Here is a 14,974-nt window from a genome sequence, read left to right as displayed (position 1 = left end):
AAAGAAGCCCCCAGGAAGAAAAACCCAGAAAACAAATCGAGAAATAATTAATAGCATGAAAACTGGGTAAAAGCAGTAAGAGAAGAAGAAGAAAACTCGAAAAGAAAAAATAAAAGAAAAATTTTAGAGCAGTCCTATGCAAAGTTGCAAACAGACCTTTTGCTTCTGAAGCTGCTTTGGGGGATACAGTTCGGAAAGAAAATGGGCGAGACGAAGTCCTGTACAAAACTCAGCTTTTTCGAAATCAACAAAGATGAAAACCAGAGAAAACTTTACTTCTTCCTCTGTTTTGCTTTTTTTTTTAATAAAATAAATACTGACATAATATGTTGCCACATCACAGGGGTGCGCGTACAGGCACAAAATTGTGCCTGTACGTAGCAGCTCCCTTTCAAAACACCATAAACGTAGACACGTCATGTTTCGTGCGCAATGGGTGCGCCACAACACTTGCATATAGCATTTTCCTTATTATTATTATTATTATTATTATTATTATGCCTGAGTTTGGGTTTTTTTGATTATTTGTTTTCACCAAATATTTGTTTGTGTAATCACAATTTTCCTTCGTTATAAGTGATGATTATCAATAAAATTAGGGTATTATCATCTTCTTTAAAAAAAGAAAAAAGAAAGCCTTTTGCGTGCGTATCTTTTATAAAAGGAAAAGTATAGTTGCAAGCACAATTGTTCACTAATCTGTGCACCAATGTGATGTGATTGGTCAAAAAGTAGATTTTATTGAAAACAGTGTTAATTTAAATTTTAAGTATGAATAAATCAATGTTAGTACACATATTAGTATGCGACTGTGCTTGTATGTAGCAAAACTGTTTATAAAAATGTAGATCTTAGCATATAAAAATGTAAAAAGATAAGTCTATTTTTTGTGAGATTTATTTATTTTTTATAAAAGAGTTTGTATCGATCCTGCATACTTTTTTTTCCTTTTGTTTTTTTTTTTAATGTGTAAAACTTGCATACTTAATACTTATACATAATATTACTCTTAATTGAGGATAGTTTACCTTGAAGAACCTTCAAAAGAGGTGTAAAATGAATTTCTTAAAAAAAGTTAATAATAAAAGCAACCAAATGAAGTGTAAAGACAACCGATTATAAGATTCCAACACTGATATGTCAAAAAAAAGAAAGGCTTAATGAATGTTTTTTAAAAGTCCCCAAGTAATAAAATTCACTCGTTTTAGAAAATAAAAGTAAACTATTATATAGTCATTATAATTTTTCTAAAATTTTAAATAAAAACACAAAAGTAATTCAATTTTTTTAAATTCTAAAACAAAAAATAATATTTCACAAATCAGAAAGAAATTTGCTTTGTCCACGCTTTGCCCGTTCATGTTGTTCTGCTAGCTGTTGCTGTAGTTGGCAACAATTATCGTTCTCCAAGATAGCTATCTTATTGTTAGGAGAAGGGTCATGCCGGATCACTCTTGGATCATCATCATCCATGTTGTCGTTTTGCTCGAATTCAAAATGAACTCCCAACCTGTTATTATATTTATCACACTTCACAAATGGTGTCCGTCCACGAATTTGAAATGAAACTCCAAAGTGATCCCCTTCATTGGTGATCTCATCCCGCCACTCAAGGGCACCACGTGGAAGGTACAACAGCCACAGTGCTCCATCTAATCCCAGTTCATGTCCATGAAAGGGAACCTCGTAGGATTTGGCTATGGGAGTTGATTGACGACCATTACTAATAATGATAGACACCCTCAAATAGCAGAAAGAGAGCTCAAAATGAGGTTTGAAAGCAACACCGATAACCAAACCTGCTAACTTGGCATTTTTAGGTGGAGGCACTCGGAAACACATCTCAATCTCCCTAGTTTGATGCCGAAACCATTCTGGTAACTCCCCTCCTCTAATTTTAATTGTAGTTATCATTTTTCCGAAACCATTCGGAAACACATCACTACTTGCATTCTTTTGTTGAAGCCCATTGCAATGCCACAATGCAAGCGATCGCAAATGGGTAAATCCAGTGTTACATGATGCAGGGAGGCAAACGAAATTGTTTCCTGATAGATATAATTCTTCTAGCGTGGAAAGGCAATGAAGACTGTTGAGGAAATCAACTTCTTCTAGATTACAGTACATGATTTTCAACTTTCTCAAGGCTGGAAACCACCCAACAGAGTGGCTCTTATCTTGAGTTTTGTTCCCCTTTGACGAAGCCAGCCAGCCCAAATTTGTTGATGATGATGACGACGATTTTGGAAACCTTCCAAGGTTTCTGCAATGCCTAAGAACAAGCTCCCTGAGAAGTGGCAACTTAGAAATGCTTCTAGGGAGATCTCTAAGGTTCTTGAATGAAAATATTGATATCCTTTGAAGCCCAATGAGATATTCAACTGACAAAGGCAGTTCTTGAATATTGGGACTGTCATTTAACCAAAGTTCACGTAAACGAGGAATTTCTCCAACAATATTTGGAAATTTCTCCAGACTTGTGCACCCAGTAAGTTCTAGGATTTGAAGATGTGGCAACTTCAGGTCAGGAAGGCGTATAAGTTTACAGCAATATTGAACATTCAACAGAGACAGTTTGTTTAAAAATCCAACAGATTGATGAACCTCAACTAAATTGCGACAGCCCTCAACATTCAAACTCTCAAGATTTGCCATTATTGAGACATCAGGGATGCACGTCAAGTATACACAGTAAGAAAATTTTATTTCTCTCAAATTTTCACAAACCTGGAAAATAAAGGTGAAAGGAACAATATTGTATCAGCTTCCAAGAATTACCAATATAATTTCTTTTTTACAAGTAAATTTTTTGAAAAGAAAAATGGATCCATACATATGAATTCTTATTTTAAAATCTAGAAAAGAGATAAGATATTTACCTTTATTCCTTCTAATTGCTTGATTTTACTGTGATGCATGTTGAGAGTAACAAGTTTCTGAGGATGAAAATTGGACGGCAGAGATGGTGATGGGTATCCATCCCAATCAAGCAATATTAGCTCATTAGACAAACTTTTAGGACTCTCTGAAAAGCGTGCATGACGGATTCGAAGCAGTCTAAGCCTTTTCATTCTTGTAAACGCACTAGGATTCAGCAAAATATCTTTTTGCCCGAACAAATCTAGCTTTATGGCTTGAATTGCATTATAAGTTCCCTAATAAATCATAGAACAAGTGGAGGAAAAAATATTAGGACTCAATTGATAGAAGAAAAATGATAAAATGATAAAATTGATAGAACAAGTGGACTAAAGTGCTCTTACCGTATTTTCCTTAAGAACACGGAGAATATCCTCATGAGACCATAATCGGCTTCGCTTTCCTGGCTCGTCGGGAGATTCTTGATGAACAATCTTCCTACCCATCAATTGTATCACGTCATGCATCTGCAATCGTTCATGTTGATCAAAATTCACCAAAGATCTTTCGATGAGAACTTGTATTCCAATAACTGGATCAAAATCACTCGCTTCCCAAATTTTTGTTACAAAATCTCTCTCTTCTCCCTTAAAGAAACACGCAATATCAAGGAAGATAGCCTTCTCATTGTCGTCCAGTGCATCAAAGCTTATTTTAAGTATTTCATAGATATCTTTGTCAAGACTTCTTTGCATTTTACGTATTGTGCTTTCCCATTGAGGTTTGCTTCTACCACATAGGAAAGACCCCAACACCACTAGAACCAAGGGAAGGCCCTTGGCGTACTGAACCACACTATTTATGAGCTCCTCATACCCTTCTTCAGGATAAGACTTATGGAAAGCATTCAAACTAAGAAGTTGAAGAGCATCAGCAGCACTTAATTCTTGGACCTTGTATCTTCTTTCTACTCCATGAGTACCTAGCACATGTTGATCTCTAGTTGTAATAATGATTCGACTTCCTGGACCAAACCAATTCTTATCTCCTGCTAATTTTTGAAGTTGTTCCACCTTATTGACATCATCAAGAACTAAAAGAACCTTCTTATGGCAGAGCCTCTCCTTTATTAAAGTAATTCCTCCATCCACACTTCCCACCTTGAAGTTGGTATTCATGCCCAAGGTCTCAGATAGAAGTTTTTCTTGTAATGGAACAAGGCCGGACCCGTTTGTAGTTTCTCGGACTTCAGCAAGAAAGCAGCAACTTTGAAATTCAAGAGCAAAGGAGTTGTATACAGCTTTTGCGATAGTGGTTTTACCTATTCCACCAATTCCATGGATTCCAACCATGCGAACGTCATCATTCTCAACACTCAACAACTCACTCATGGCCACTATATGAGAATCTAATCCGACTGGGTTCTTCGCAACATCTAAAAATGTGTGCTTCATTAATATACTTGATATCTCTTCTACAATGCGTTGGATAAAATGGGACTCATGCCTGCATGCCATTCAAACAGGACAATCTAGAAATCATACTGTTACATATAAAAAGCATCTCAGGATCAGTCTAGAAATTGCTAATTAAGAAGAATCTGATCAAGGCTTTCTCTAGTGCCACAAATATAGAGGAATTAAGAAATGAAAAGTAAAGCAGCTAGAAGGAATTGGAACCGATTAAGTGCAGTTACCATAAAATCAGAGAGAAATGAAAAAGAGGAGAGAGTCCTATTTGGTTACACCTCATGTATTTGATATCAATGCTTGCATTAAAAAAAAACTAAAAGCGTACCCATTGTTCAAATGCCAACCGGACAAATTGGCTGCTTCTTTGAGAGCCACCTTCCACCTCAACACCCTTTGTATATCATCCTTGACTTTATTTTCATGCATATCGATCACTTCTACAAACTTCCGCACATCTGAAGGATCCACATCGTAGAAAATGGGTTGAACCATTTGGCCGATCGATTTCCGACACTCGAGAATCTTGACAAGTTCATCTAAGCACCACGTGGAAGTGGCATAGGTCTTAGAGAAGATGATGATGGAAATTTTAGATTGTTCAATGGCTTCCAAAAGTTTGGAGATTTCGTCTCCCTTCCGAAGATCCTTGTCATCTATGAAGGTTTTGATCCCCTTTTCAATGAGAGCGTGATGTAGATGACCGGTAAAGGTGTTGCGGGTATCATCCCCTCTGAAACTCAGAAACACATCATGAATCCGAGGATGGGAAGAAGAAGGGGAGGTGAAGGAGACATTTGGGATGGCCATGGAAGAGATTGAAATCTTGGTAGCTTCTTTGAAGGAAGAAGGGTCACGAGTTATTGAGTGCAGAGAGACATGTGAGTAAGGAGCTTTATATTAAGGAAGTGGATCAAGATGGTATGAGTGGGTCACTGTCACTGTGTAATTAAACTCTAATGAAATTTCCTGGGCATTACCAGAGAAGCTGCTACTTTCAAACTGATCAGCAAATTTCTTCTTCTTTGTCAAAAAAAGGTATGCATTACGCGTCGCTTCGAAGAAAAACTTGCCCTCAGTCTTTGTCTCTCCCATCTCTCTGTCTTTCACGGAAGGATCCAACAAAGTTCATAACACTCGCTTTTTCTTTTTATAGCTTTTTCTCCCTTCGCTCTGAAAATTGAAATGACCCTCCTAAGAATCCATGGTTTCTTTAGTGAGTACCCCACACGTGTTTTCTTTTTGAATACCTTTAATTACATTTCTTTCACCGAAGGATCCAAGAAAGCTCACAACACTTGCTTTTTCTTTCTATAGCTTTTTCTCCCTTTGCTTGGAAAATAATGACTCCCGTAAGAATCCATGGTTTCTTTAGTGAGTACCCCACACGTGTTTTCTTTTTGAATACCTTTAATTACATTTCTTTCACCGAAGGATCCAAGAAAGCTCACAACACTTGCTTTTTCTTTGTATAGCTTTTTCTCCCTTTGCTTGGAAAATAATGACTCCCGTAAGAATCCATGGTTTCTTTAGTGAGTACCCCACACGTGTTTTCTTTTTGAATACCTTTAATAGACAATTTGTTGCTTGCAGGAATAATTGCCATGCACATCATGATGTGGATCGCACATGACCAAAAGAGGCCAGAGACACTCAATTCTGCTGTTTAGAAGCTGTTGATGAAACCCAAGTCACTTCTGCTGTTTCGCGGAACTAGAGTTTACAATCTAATCTTTACCCTTTCTGAATTCTGAGCCACTATATTGGATCTCGCGGAACCAGACTATGCTCATTTTAACTTGCTAAATTGACTAAAATACTTGCATCTAGTCAATGCAGTGCTCATAAGGCACGCAGGAACCATTGCATAAAAAGAAGTGCTAAATCATATTATCAGTTGTTTCTTAAGGATTCTATAGTGTCTATAGGTCTAGGTGATACGAGACCACAAAGGGAATGTGTTGAGATTCTTTCAACTTGAAAACCATTTAGGAAGACAGCTTGAAATCTCTGCCTGGTGTATTACCATTCCTTTATTATTTAAGTTTCTAGACTTCCTATTCTGTAATTTAGAAACATTTTTTCTTTTGTAAATACATTCTTAGATAAAAAAGTTAAATGCCTTACTTGCCTTTCCATTCTGTAATTTAGAAACATTTTCTCTTCTGGAAATACATTCTTACATAAAAAAGTTAACTGCATTACTTGCTTCCCACAGTTTATTTATCCTCACTAACATGTTAGTATTACAGTTTCTCCACCTCTCCGTGTCTTTCTCACCGTTTTTGCTTCTGTGCATGGAAGATTACATGTTGAACCTTGACCAAAGTAGTCCATCCTGTCTGGATTTGATTCAAGAACTGCATATATTTATATTGTTTGGAATTGTTCACTGGATAGGGATTGTTTGTGGAAGTCAAACTTCTGGTTGTCAAAAAATATATAAAACTTCTGGATTGAATAAAGAGAGAAATACAGGAGTATTTTGTGCTAAGGTGTTTTGGTTGGTCAAGTTTCGCTTCAAGGAGTTTGTGCTGTTGTAAATAGGATTAGTTATTCCTTGTCCAAAGAAAAAAAAAAATTAAATGATATTCTGGAGGAGAATTTCAGTTGGAAAATGTATGAGTTGCAATAGTTTAAACTTCATCGAAAAATGCATTAGGAATTAAGCTTATCATTTCTTGAAAAATTTGGAATTAAAGATGTTTCTGATTGTTCTCAATTATGAGATCATTTGTTAGGTTGAAGAACAGAAACCCAAGAAGAAGGCTCATGGTGAAAAGGAGCCCCGGATGAAGCACCATCATAGCTGTTTAAAGAATCAAAAGCATTCATCATCCAGGAAACAATCAGATTTAGAAAATGTCACTGCAGAAGGGGAAAAGGGGAAGACTAGTAGACAGAAATCTTGATGTTGTAGTATAGCCTCATAAATTGAGCAAATGGAATTAAAGTCTAAAATAGCATGTGTTAAATTAGAAAAAGATTCAGAAAGTTAGTTATTTTCTGTTATTGTCTTTCATTAGTATAAATACATTCAGTACTTGTAATTAATTCATTCACACAAAAGGTTTTCATTTCATTTTTCCTCTGCTTCTATTCTGTGTTCATCAGAAAATTGACATGGTATCAGATTGAAAATCATTCTTGCTTCTGCAAATTCATCTTCTCGTCTCTAAAACTTTGAATTCTTGAAATCTGAATTACAAAATTCTGCTCGAGAATTTTTGTTGTTGTCTTCTTCGTCTTCTTTCATTTCTTGCACTTTCTCTAATAGATTCCCGAAATGGATTCTACCAATTCTGCCACTTCTCCTCGCTCTGTCATAAATCTCTCAGATTATTCCTCTAGTCCTTCTTATCTACATCCAAATGACAATCCTGGTGCCCTCCTCGTTTCAGAAATTTTTTCTGGAGATAATTACATTGCATGGAGTCGATCAATCACCATGGCATTGACTGTCAAGAACAAGGTGGCATTCATTAATGGTTCGATTGCTGCTACTCCTGCTGATCAACTTGTTCTTCATAGTGCTTGGCTGCGTGTTAACAATTTGGTACTTTCTTGGTTAATGAATTCCATTTCTAAAGAAATAAGGAATAGTTTGCTTTATGTTGCCTCGGCTGTTGATCTTTGGAATGAGTTAACAACCAGAAACTTAAGGAGTTAAAAACCAAAAACTTAAGAAGTGATGGTTCAAGAGTTTTTCACTTTAAAAAAATCTCTATAAGTAGTATAACTCAGGGTTCTTTATCAATCATTGAATACATTCAATACTTGTAATTGATTCATTCAATCCATTCATGAAAGGTTGTCATTTCATTTTTCCTCTGCTTCTATTCTGTGTTCATCAGAAAATTGACACTTGATGTTGATGAAAAGGAAAGAGAAGGCAGAGGGTATTGTGATTCAAGTCATCACAATGGGATTGAGTCACACTTCAAGCGTCACAATGTTGCTCCCAAACTTTCAGAGGAAGAGCGGGCTACTAGGCGGTATGAGATGCAAGTGGATGTTGAACTGCATGAAGAGCAAAGATGGAAACGTTTGAGGAAGGCTGAGGAGGACGATGGGTGAGAAACTACCCATGCCAGCTTATCTAGCGGCAGAAATTTCTTGGATGCTGCTCAGAAAAGTATCTATGGTGCTGAAAAAGGGGGAAGCTGGGTAGGTCTGCAGTTGATTGCTGCCTATCCTGAATAGTTTTAGCTGATAACTCTAGGTTTGCTTCTCCGCCTTGGCCCCCCTGCACATGGGGTATCTCTCAAGTATTAGCTTTGAACCATGTATTGAAATATGAATAGGGCGAAGTGATAATCGCATTCTTTCACAATTTACTTCTCCTTAGGGGCTAATACCTTCCAGTAATACTTGGCTTGAAAATGAGGTGCCAATTACTGACATCTCCAGGCGTAAATGTTATATAACACTCGCCATGTGTGTGTTCTATCACGTTTACAAATTAAGGATGACAATGAAAATTCAACCACTTCTTAAGGAATTGATTGGTTTGTTCTGTATCCATTATTGTGGACCCAATTGGTAATGGTGTAGGATGTTGATCGCAGACCTAACACACTAATTGGACCCCAAGTTTCATGAAACCGTCATTAAAAGTGGACGAGAAATGGTTATACGTTCGAACTATGATAATGTTTCGTTCGAACATAAATCATACGATGTCATTTTTCAAGGGTTACATGTGAACATATAAAATGTTACATTCGAATTGTTTATGTACATTTGAACATTAAGCCCACTTACGTTCGAACGTGTAAATTATTCGTTCTAACGTTCAGGTAATAGTCATTAATGTTTGAACATGAACTGTTTTAAAATTAAAAATGAAATTTCAAATTAAAAAATATTGAGAATTGAATTAATAAAAAAAATACTAGATATATTAAATGATATTATTCATTCCATAAAGTATTAAAAAATTTGTAAAATATGAGTAAAAACTTTATTCATTTCATTACATAAAATTACACTAGATAACTAGATTTTTTATTCATTATTCATTAAAAAATGGAATTTTTTTCGTCCATTTCACTAGATATTGTTCATTACGTGAAGTTTAAAATTAAAAATAGAATTTCAAATTAAAAAATATTGATAATTGAAATACAACAATACTAGATATATTAAATGATATTGCTCATTAGATAAAGTATAAAAAAATAGCAAAATATAAATTAAAACTACAAGAAAAGTGCAAAAGAAGTCAGTTGAAGTTGTTTACATAAGTATGTTGACCTTTTCAAAAGTTATGCTACCCCAAAAGTTAAGCCGCATTAATTGCGCCACTCCAAAAGTTATGCCACGTTAAAGGAACCTGACTAAAGGAACTGCTGAGGGGACATATCTCTCTAACACAAGGCATGGGCAACTGACCCAAGAAATGGGATATAAAAGGTAATCCCCAAGTACTTGGAACTCTCTCTGAACTCTTTATTTACTTACACAAAATTTTAAGGCAAGAATGATTTTGGCATCGAAGACTCTCCGGCCACCACCACGATCCCCGTCTAGCAGTATTTTCTTTGTATTTGTAGGCCCAAGACCGAAGACCCAATTTGCTGAGAGCCCGGCCCAAAGATGTGCAAAACACAATGTTAACAATGGCGCCATTTGTGGGATCTTAATAGACTTCACGTATCCTTTGTATGCTTGCGAGAACTCATTCTTAGACGACCTGGGGACAAGAGGAAGCAATGTCAATGAACATGGAAGCCAAATTAGCTGTCATGGACTAACTGGTGGGAAAAGCTAACTATTCAGGTGGATACCCTACGAAAAGATAATAGGTCGCTCAAGGGAACCACCAGCGAGGCAAGGAACGACGTGGAACCCAGCAATAGTGAGCATGTTGGATCCAGAAAAGCTGGTGAGGAGGGTCACACAGAGGAGGAAATGAGGAACATGCAAAATGAGCTGCATAACCTTAAGGAAAAATACAAGAAGATGGCAAGAAAGATTGGCACCTCGTCATTAGTGGACCAACTACTCACCAACATGGGCCTGCCCTATAGCGAGGAAGTGATGGCAGTGCCTTTACCACCAAAGTTTCAAGTCCCTTTCATGAAAATGTATGACGGGAACCGCAGACCCGCTCAAGCACCTGGAAACCTTTAGGGCACACATGATCCTACACTATTTCCCAGGGGAAGTGTCTTATAGAGTCTTCCCACTGACTTTGAAAGGACCAGCAAGAGTGTGGTTTGGGTCCCTGACGTTGAGGTCTATAGACAGTTTCAGGGAACTGGCCCGTCTGTTCCTTGTTCAGTTTATGGTGAGCAAGTGAAGAAGGCGTCCTATGGCGTACCTCATCATCAAACAAGGGGAGGACGAAAGCCTGAAGCCATACTTGTCCAAGTTCAACAAGAAGTGCATGACGATGGATGGCCAGGACGAGAAGATCACCCCCATAATGCTCCTAGGAGGAGTATGGCCTTGGTCCTAGTTCATGGCAGAGCTGGCAAGAAGGACTCCCGCAACACTAGGGGAGTTCATGGATCAGGTTGACAACTTCAGCAATGCCGGCAACACACTCCACACTCTAACCAAGCCAAGGAGGAAAGAATTAGAGTGAGCGGATAGTAACTCGGGGAAAGGCTAGGGTAGGATGAAAAATGACCACCCCACCCATGTGAGTGCAAGGGGGCAGGGTAGCACCCCTAGTACAAATCATTTTCCGATTTGTAGATAGCCTAAAAATCATATTCAAAAGGTTATTTTCCCTACTCCATTGTTAAGTACGCAAGTTAAGAACATAGCACATAATAATTATGTATGTAATGTAGCCTTTGCAAAACATTGAAATTTCCGTCTTTGTTGCCAACTGGCCCAACTCATTTGCATTTTAAGCTTGAAAGTCGTTTTTGTGGAAAGGATGTTGTTGTTTAATTACTTATTCTTTGCATTCCTGACTGATTACAGAGTCGCCACAATTGTACATTGGAATCCTCTTTGATAATGCTCTATAATATGCTGTAGTTTTGAAATAAGAAGAAATTCGGGTAGTAGAAGTTTTATATGCTCACATAATGTATCATACTAGTTGAAAGTATTATTCTATTTTCAAGTTAGTGTGTAGAAAACAACATCCACACCACTTAAATGATAAGATTTGATTTGTATGATTCAAATTTTAAAACTTATATGTTAAATAAAATTATGCCATGTAAGTACTATACTAGCTAGGTTTGTTGAAATGTATGTTATTTGAGCAGCACATAAATTGATGAAATTACAAAAACTTGAATTTTGAAGTTCCTCGTAATCATGCAATTTTCTTTACATGAAAGTTCCAAGTATTCACCAAAACTGAAGTAGTGTGAAAAATGAGTTCAGGTTGAGTTCTAGTTTGGGATTTCAGTTTTCACCATCCTCAATAATTGAATGATAATCCGGTTGGCTTGTTAATTTCAAGTAAGGGAATTATGGCGCTTGTAGTTTTGGATAAATAAATACTCTCTGTCGAGATTTTCCTTTCATTAGAAAATTTATAAGAAAAAGGGAAAAAATAAAATCTATGTATATTTATATATGTTGAGTTTGGATATGAATGCATTTTTAAAATAAAAACTATTTATTATCATTTTAATTATTTCTTTTTATCTTATTTCTTGATACATTATTAAACGATTCGAAAGCTTTCATGACCGTACATTAGTTGATACATATTCAACTTAGAAATGCTTCTAGGGAGATCTCTAAAGTTCTTGCATGACCGTACTGTTATCCTATCAAGCCCAATGAGATATTCAATTGGTGAAGGGAATTCTTGAATGGGACTGTTTATAAAATTAATTTCCCTTAAACGATGCATTTCTACCACAATATCTGGAAATCTCTCCATACTTGTGCCCGTTAAAACATATAGGCTTTCAAGACATGGCAACTTCAGGCTACGAAGACGTCTAAGTTTAGAGCGCGCAGTTTATAACATCCAAACGAAACAGTTTTTTAAGAAATCCAACGGATTCATGAACCTCACTAAATTGCGAGAGCCTAGAAGATCCAAACTCTCAAGATTTTCCATCATTGAGACATCAGGGATGAACGTCAAGTATTAACAGCAAGAAAAATTTATTACTCTCAGATTTTCACAAACCTGGAAAATAAAGGAGAAAGGACCAATGTATCAGCTTCCAAGAATTACCCATATAATTTTTTTTTACAAGTAACTTTTTTTAAAAGAAAAATTGATCTAGCATCTAAATTCTTATTTTAAAAACCAGAAAAGAGATACGAAATTTATATCATAACTTCACCTTTATTCCTTCAAATTGCTTGATTTTACTCTGACACATGTTGAGAACAACAAGTTTCTGAAGACTAAAATTGGACGGCAGAGATGGTGATGAGTATCCAGCCCAATCAAGAGATCTTAGCTCATTGGGCAAACTCTTTGGACCCTTCGAAAAGCAAGAATTTTGGATTATAAGCTGTCTAAGCCTTTTCATTTTTGTAAAGGCTCTAGGATTCAGCAAAATGTCTTTTTCTTTGAGAAAATCTAGCTTTATGCCTTGAATTGCATTAGTTCCCTAGTAAATCATAGAACAAGTGGATGACAAAATGTTAGGACTCAATTGAAAGAAGAAAAATAATAAAATTATATATATGTATTTTTCTATTAGGTTTGCCTAGAATTTTTTTTTTTTTTTTGTTCTTTCCATGCCGCTCTTACCGTGTTTTTAAAAAGAACATGAAGAATATCCTCATGTGACCATAATCGGCTACGCTTTCCTCGCTTGTTGGGAGATTCTTGATGAACAATATTCCTACACGTCAATTGTATAAATCAAGTCATACGTCTGCAATTTGTTTTTGTATACAATCACGAAAGATCTTTCAATGAGAACTTGTATTCCAATAACTGGATCAAAATCGCTTGCTTCCAAATTTTTCTTACATAATCTTGGTAAAGCTCCAGTCCCGTAGGGGTCGGAGAGTTACTTCTTGTAACTTAAAACTCACATTTCATCATAATACTACAAAATCTCTTAATAAAATCCAATAATCCTGAGAAATCTTCTATGAGCAATCCACTATACTTAAATAATCATCTCACCCATGCTCCATAATTCTGATCCTTAGCTGAACTATTCCAAAATCATCTGAAAAATATTATGGAGATAAGGGGTGGGTTATCAACAACTCAGTAAGCAGAGAACATATACTAGTATGTAAACATGAGCATTTTCATATAGTTCATAATGCAGAAACAAAACATTTCAGTTTCAATATGCAAATCTCAAAAATACATATTATTAGAAAATCAGAGTGACACTTCAAACTGTCCATATTAAAAAACCATATTCAAATACACCTTTGGCACAACATAACTAAACATCTTCATCTTATCATATCATATCAAAATAGAAACCATGTTTAACCTCCGCCGTAAGGTTGTGCATTCTGCAGAAAACCAAGCAGATCGAATATAAACCACCATGTTACCAAAGCGATTGCACTAAGAGCAGAGACCATTATTATATCCCGTGGTAAGGCCAAAGGTCGCTATTATATCTCATGGTAGGGCCAGAGATCACTATTGTATCCCATGACAGGGCCAGAGGTCACTATTGTATCCCGTGACAGGGCCAGAGGTCACTATTGTATCCCGTGACAGGGCAAGATATTAGAGTAAAACAAAATCAGAATCACTATATCAAAACCAGAATCAGAGTTAGAACATAATTAGAAAGTCATGACAAAGGTTTTTCAGATACCACTTCATATCAAAACAGAGTACTGAAATAAATTCAGATCATTTCACATTTTCAAAAACAGATTCAAAACATCTTCACATCACATGCACACATTTTCATAAATTTCATATTCGCTCTTTTTGCATAGTTCAGAAAACAGAATGCACAAAATTAGCTCATGTCTACACCAATCATGACGGAAAATACTTTTCTTATATAGATTTTATGTATATGCAGAACACATAATTGAGGCTATTTTTAGATTTCTTTTCAAAAACAAATGTGATACCCCGTATTTACGTATATTTTTATTAAATGATTATTTAAATTATTATAATTAGTGGTTCTTTTATTTGAAATTAAATGTGTTTCTCATTATATTGTTTTATGATTTTTTTAAGTTGTGAGATTTAAATAATGTGTTTTCTTGATATTAATAATTATTTTGCATTTAAATTAATCTCTAGCTTGAATTGTTTTATTGTTGGGTTTTAACTATTTTATTTTATTAATATTGAGTTGTAGTGTTTTTATTTAGTTTTTATTTATTTTATTGTGCCTTTTATTTTAAATCAGTATATTGTTAGATTTTATTATTTTATTTTACTAAGTTACTGCGTTTAAATTATTTTATTTAAATTTGCCGTTTTAGAATATATTTCGTTGAATCAGTTTTGAGACCCAGATTGAAAACACTGGATCTTATTTCTGTCCATTCCTTTTTCTTTTTCCCTCTTTTTTTTTTTCCCCTTTCTCTTTCTTCTTCCTTTTTCTTCTTTTCTTTTTCTTTTTCTCCTCCCTATTTTTGCCCCCAGCTCGTGCAAGCCCTCCCCTCTCCTTCCCGTCCATTTTCTTCCCTCTTTCCAGTGCACCACTGCACGCCGGCGTGGCCACCACTGCCTAGCCCACCACCTTCCCCTCACGTAGAGC

General features: G+C 35.9%; 2 protein-coding genes across 6 annotated transcripts; one reads left to right on the top strand and one right to left on the bottom strand.

The window, feature by feature from the left end:
- Positions 1-1,202: 1,202 nt before the first annotated feature.
- On the bottom strand, positions 1,203-5,449 carry LOC122276098 (disease resistance protein RUN1-like). Of its 2 annotated transcripts, none has more exons than XM_043085562.1 (4): positions 4,657-5,449; positions 3,264-4,365; positions 2,880-3,155; positions 1,203-2,727 (listed from the first exon to the last, which is right to left on the bottom strand). In XM_043085562.1, exons 1-4 carry the CDS (start codon positions 5,136-5,138, stop codon positions 1,315-1,317), a joined length of 3,273 nt encoding a protein of 1,090 aa, XP_042941496.1. In that variant the 5' UTR covers positions 5,139-5,449; the 3' UTR covers positions 1,203-1,314. The 2 variants fall into 2 exon arrangements, with proteins under 2 accessions (XP_042941496.1, XP_042941497.1); XM_043085563.1 differs by having other exon boundaries at positions 3,264-4,402; positions 4,657-4,799.
- A 78-nt stretch (positions 5,450-5,527) lies between these two features.
- Positions 5,528-8,848, top strand: LOC122276099. 4 transcript variants are annotated; one of them, XM_043085566.1, is made up of 3 exons: positions 5,899-6,345; positions 7,070-7,884; positions 8,211-8,848. In XM_043085566.1, exons 2-3 carry the CDS (start codon positions 7,615-7,617, stop codon positions 8,403-8,405), a joined length of 465 nt encoding a protein of 154 aa, XP_042941500.1. In that variant the 5' UTR covers positions 5,899-6,345; positions 7,070-7,614; the 3' UTR covers positions 8,406-8,848. The 4 variants fall into 4 exon arrangements, 3 of the variants coding, with proteins under 3 accessions (XP_042941500.1, XP_042941499.1, XP_042941501.1); XM_043085567.1 differs by having other exon boundaries at positions 5,903-6,345; positions 7,730-7,884; XR_006228751.1 differs by having other exon boundaries at positions 5,528-7,884; positions 8,183-8,848.
- The last annotated feature ends 6,126 nt before the right edge of the window (positions 8,849-14,974 follow it).

This window comes from Carya illinoinensis, chromosome 9, assembly GCF_018687715.1.
Source record: "Carya illinoinensis cultivar Pawnee chromosome 9, C.illinoinensisPawnee_v1, whole genome shotgun sequence".
Lineage (NCBI taxonomy): Eukaryota > Viridiplantae > Streptophyta > Magnoliopsida > Fagales > Juglandaceae > Carya > Carya illinoinensis.
The sequence above is the reverse complement of the archived record's forward strand: the minus strand, read 5'-3'. Positions and strand labels throughout refer to the sequence as shown.

What these genes read in the sequence shown, in the direction of transcription:
- LOC122276098 (XM_043085562.1), bottom strand. Translation starts at nt 5,138, where the DNA reads ATGGCCATCCCAAATGTCTCCTTCACCTCCCCTTCTTCTTCCCATCCT. An exon ending in GTGTTCTTAAGGAAAATACG is followed by an intron (nt 3,156 to 3,263) that starts GTAAGAGCACTT and finishes ATGATTTATTAG; the next exon opens with GGAACTTATAATGCAATTCA. An exon ending in AGCAATTAGAAGGAATAAAG is followed by an intron (nt 2,728 to 2,879) that starts GTAAATATCTTA and finishes TTTATTTTCCAG; the next exon opens with GTTTGTGAAAATTTGAGAGA.
- LOC122276099 (XM_043085566.1), top strand. Translation starts at nt 7,615, where the DNA reads ATGGATTCTACCAATTCTGCCACTTCTCCTCGCTCTGTCATAAATCTC. An exon ending in GGCTGCGTGTTAACAATTTG is followed by an intron (nt 7,885 to 8,210) that starts GTACTTTCTTGG and finishes GTTGATGAAAAG; the next exon opens with GAAAGAGAAGGCAGAGGGTA.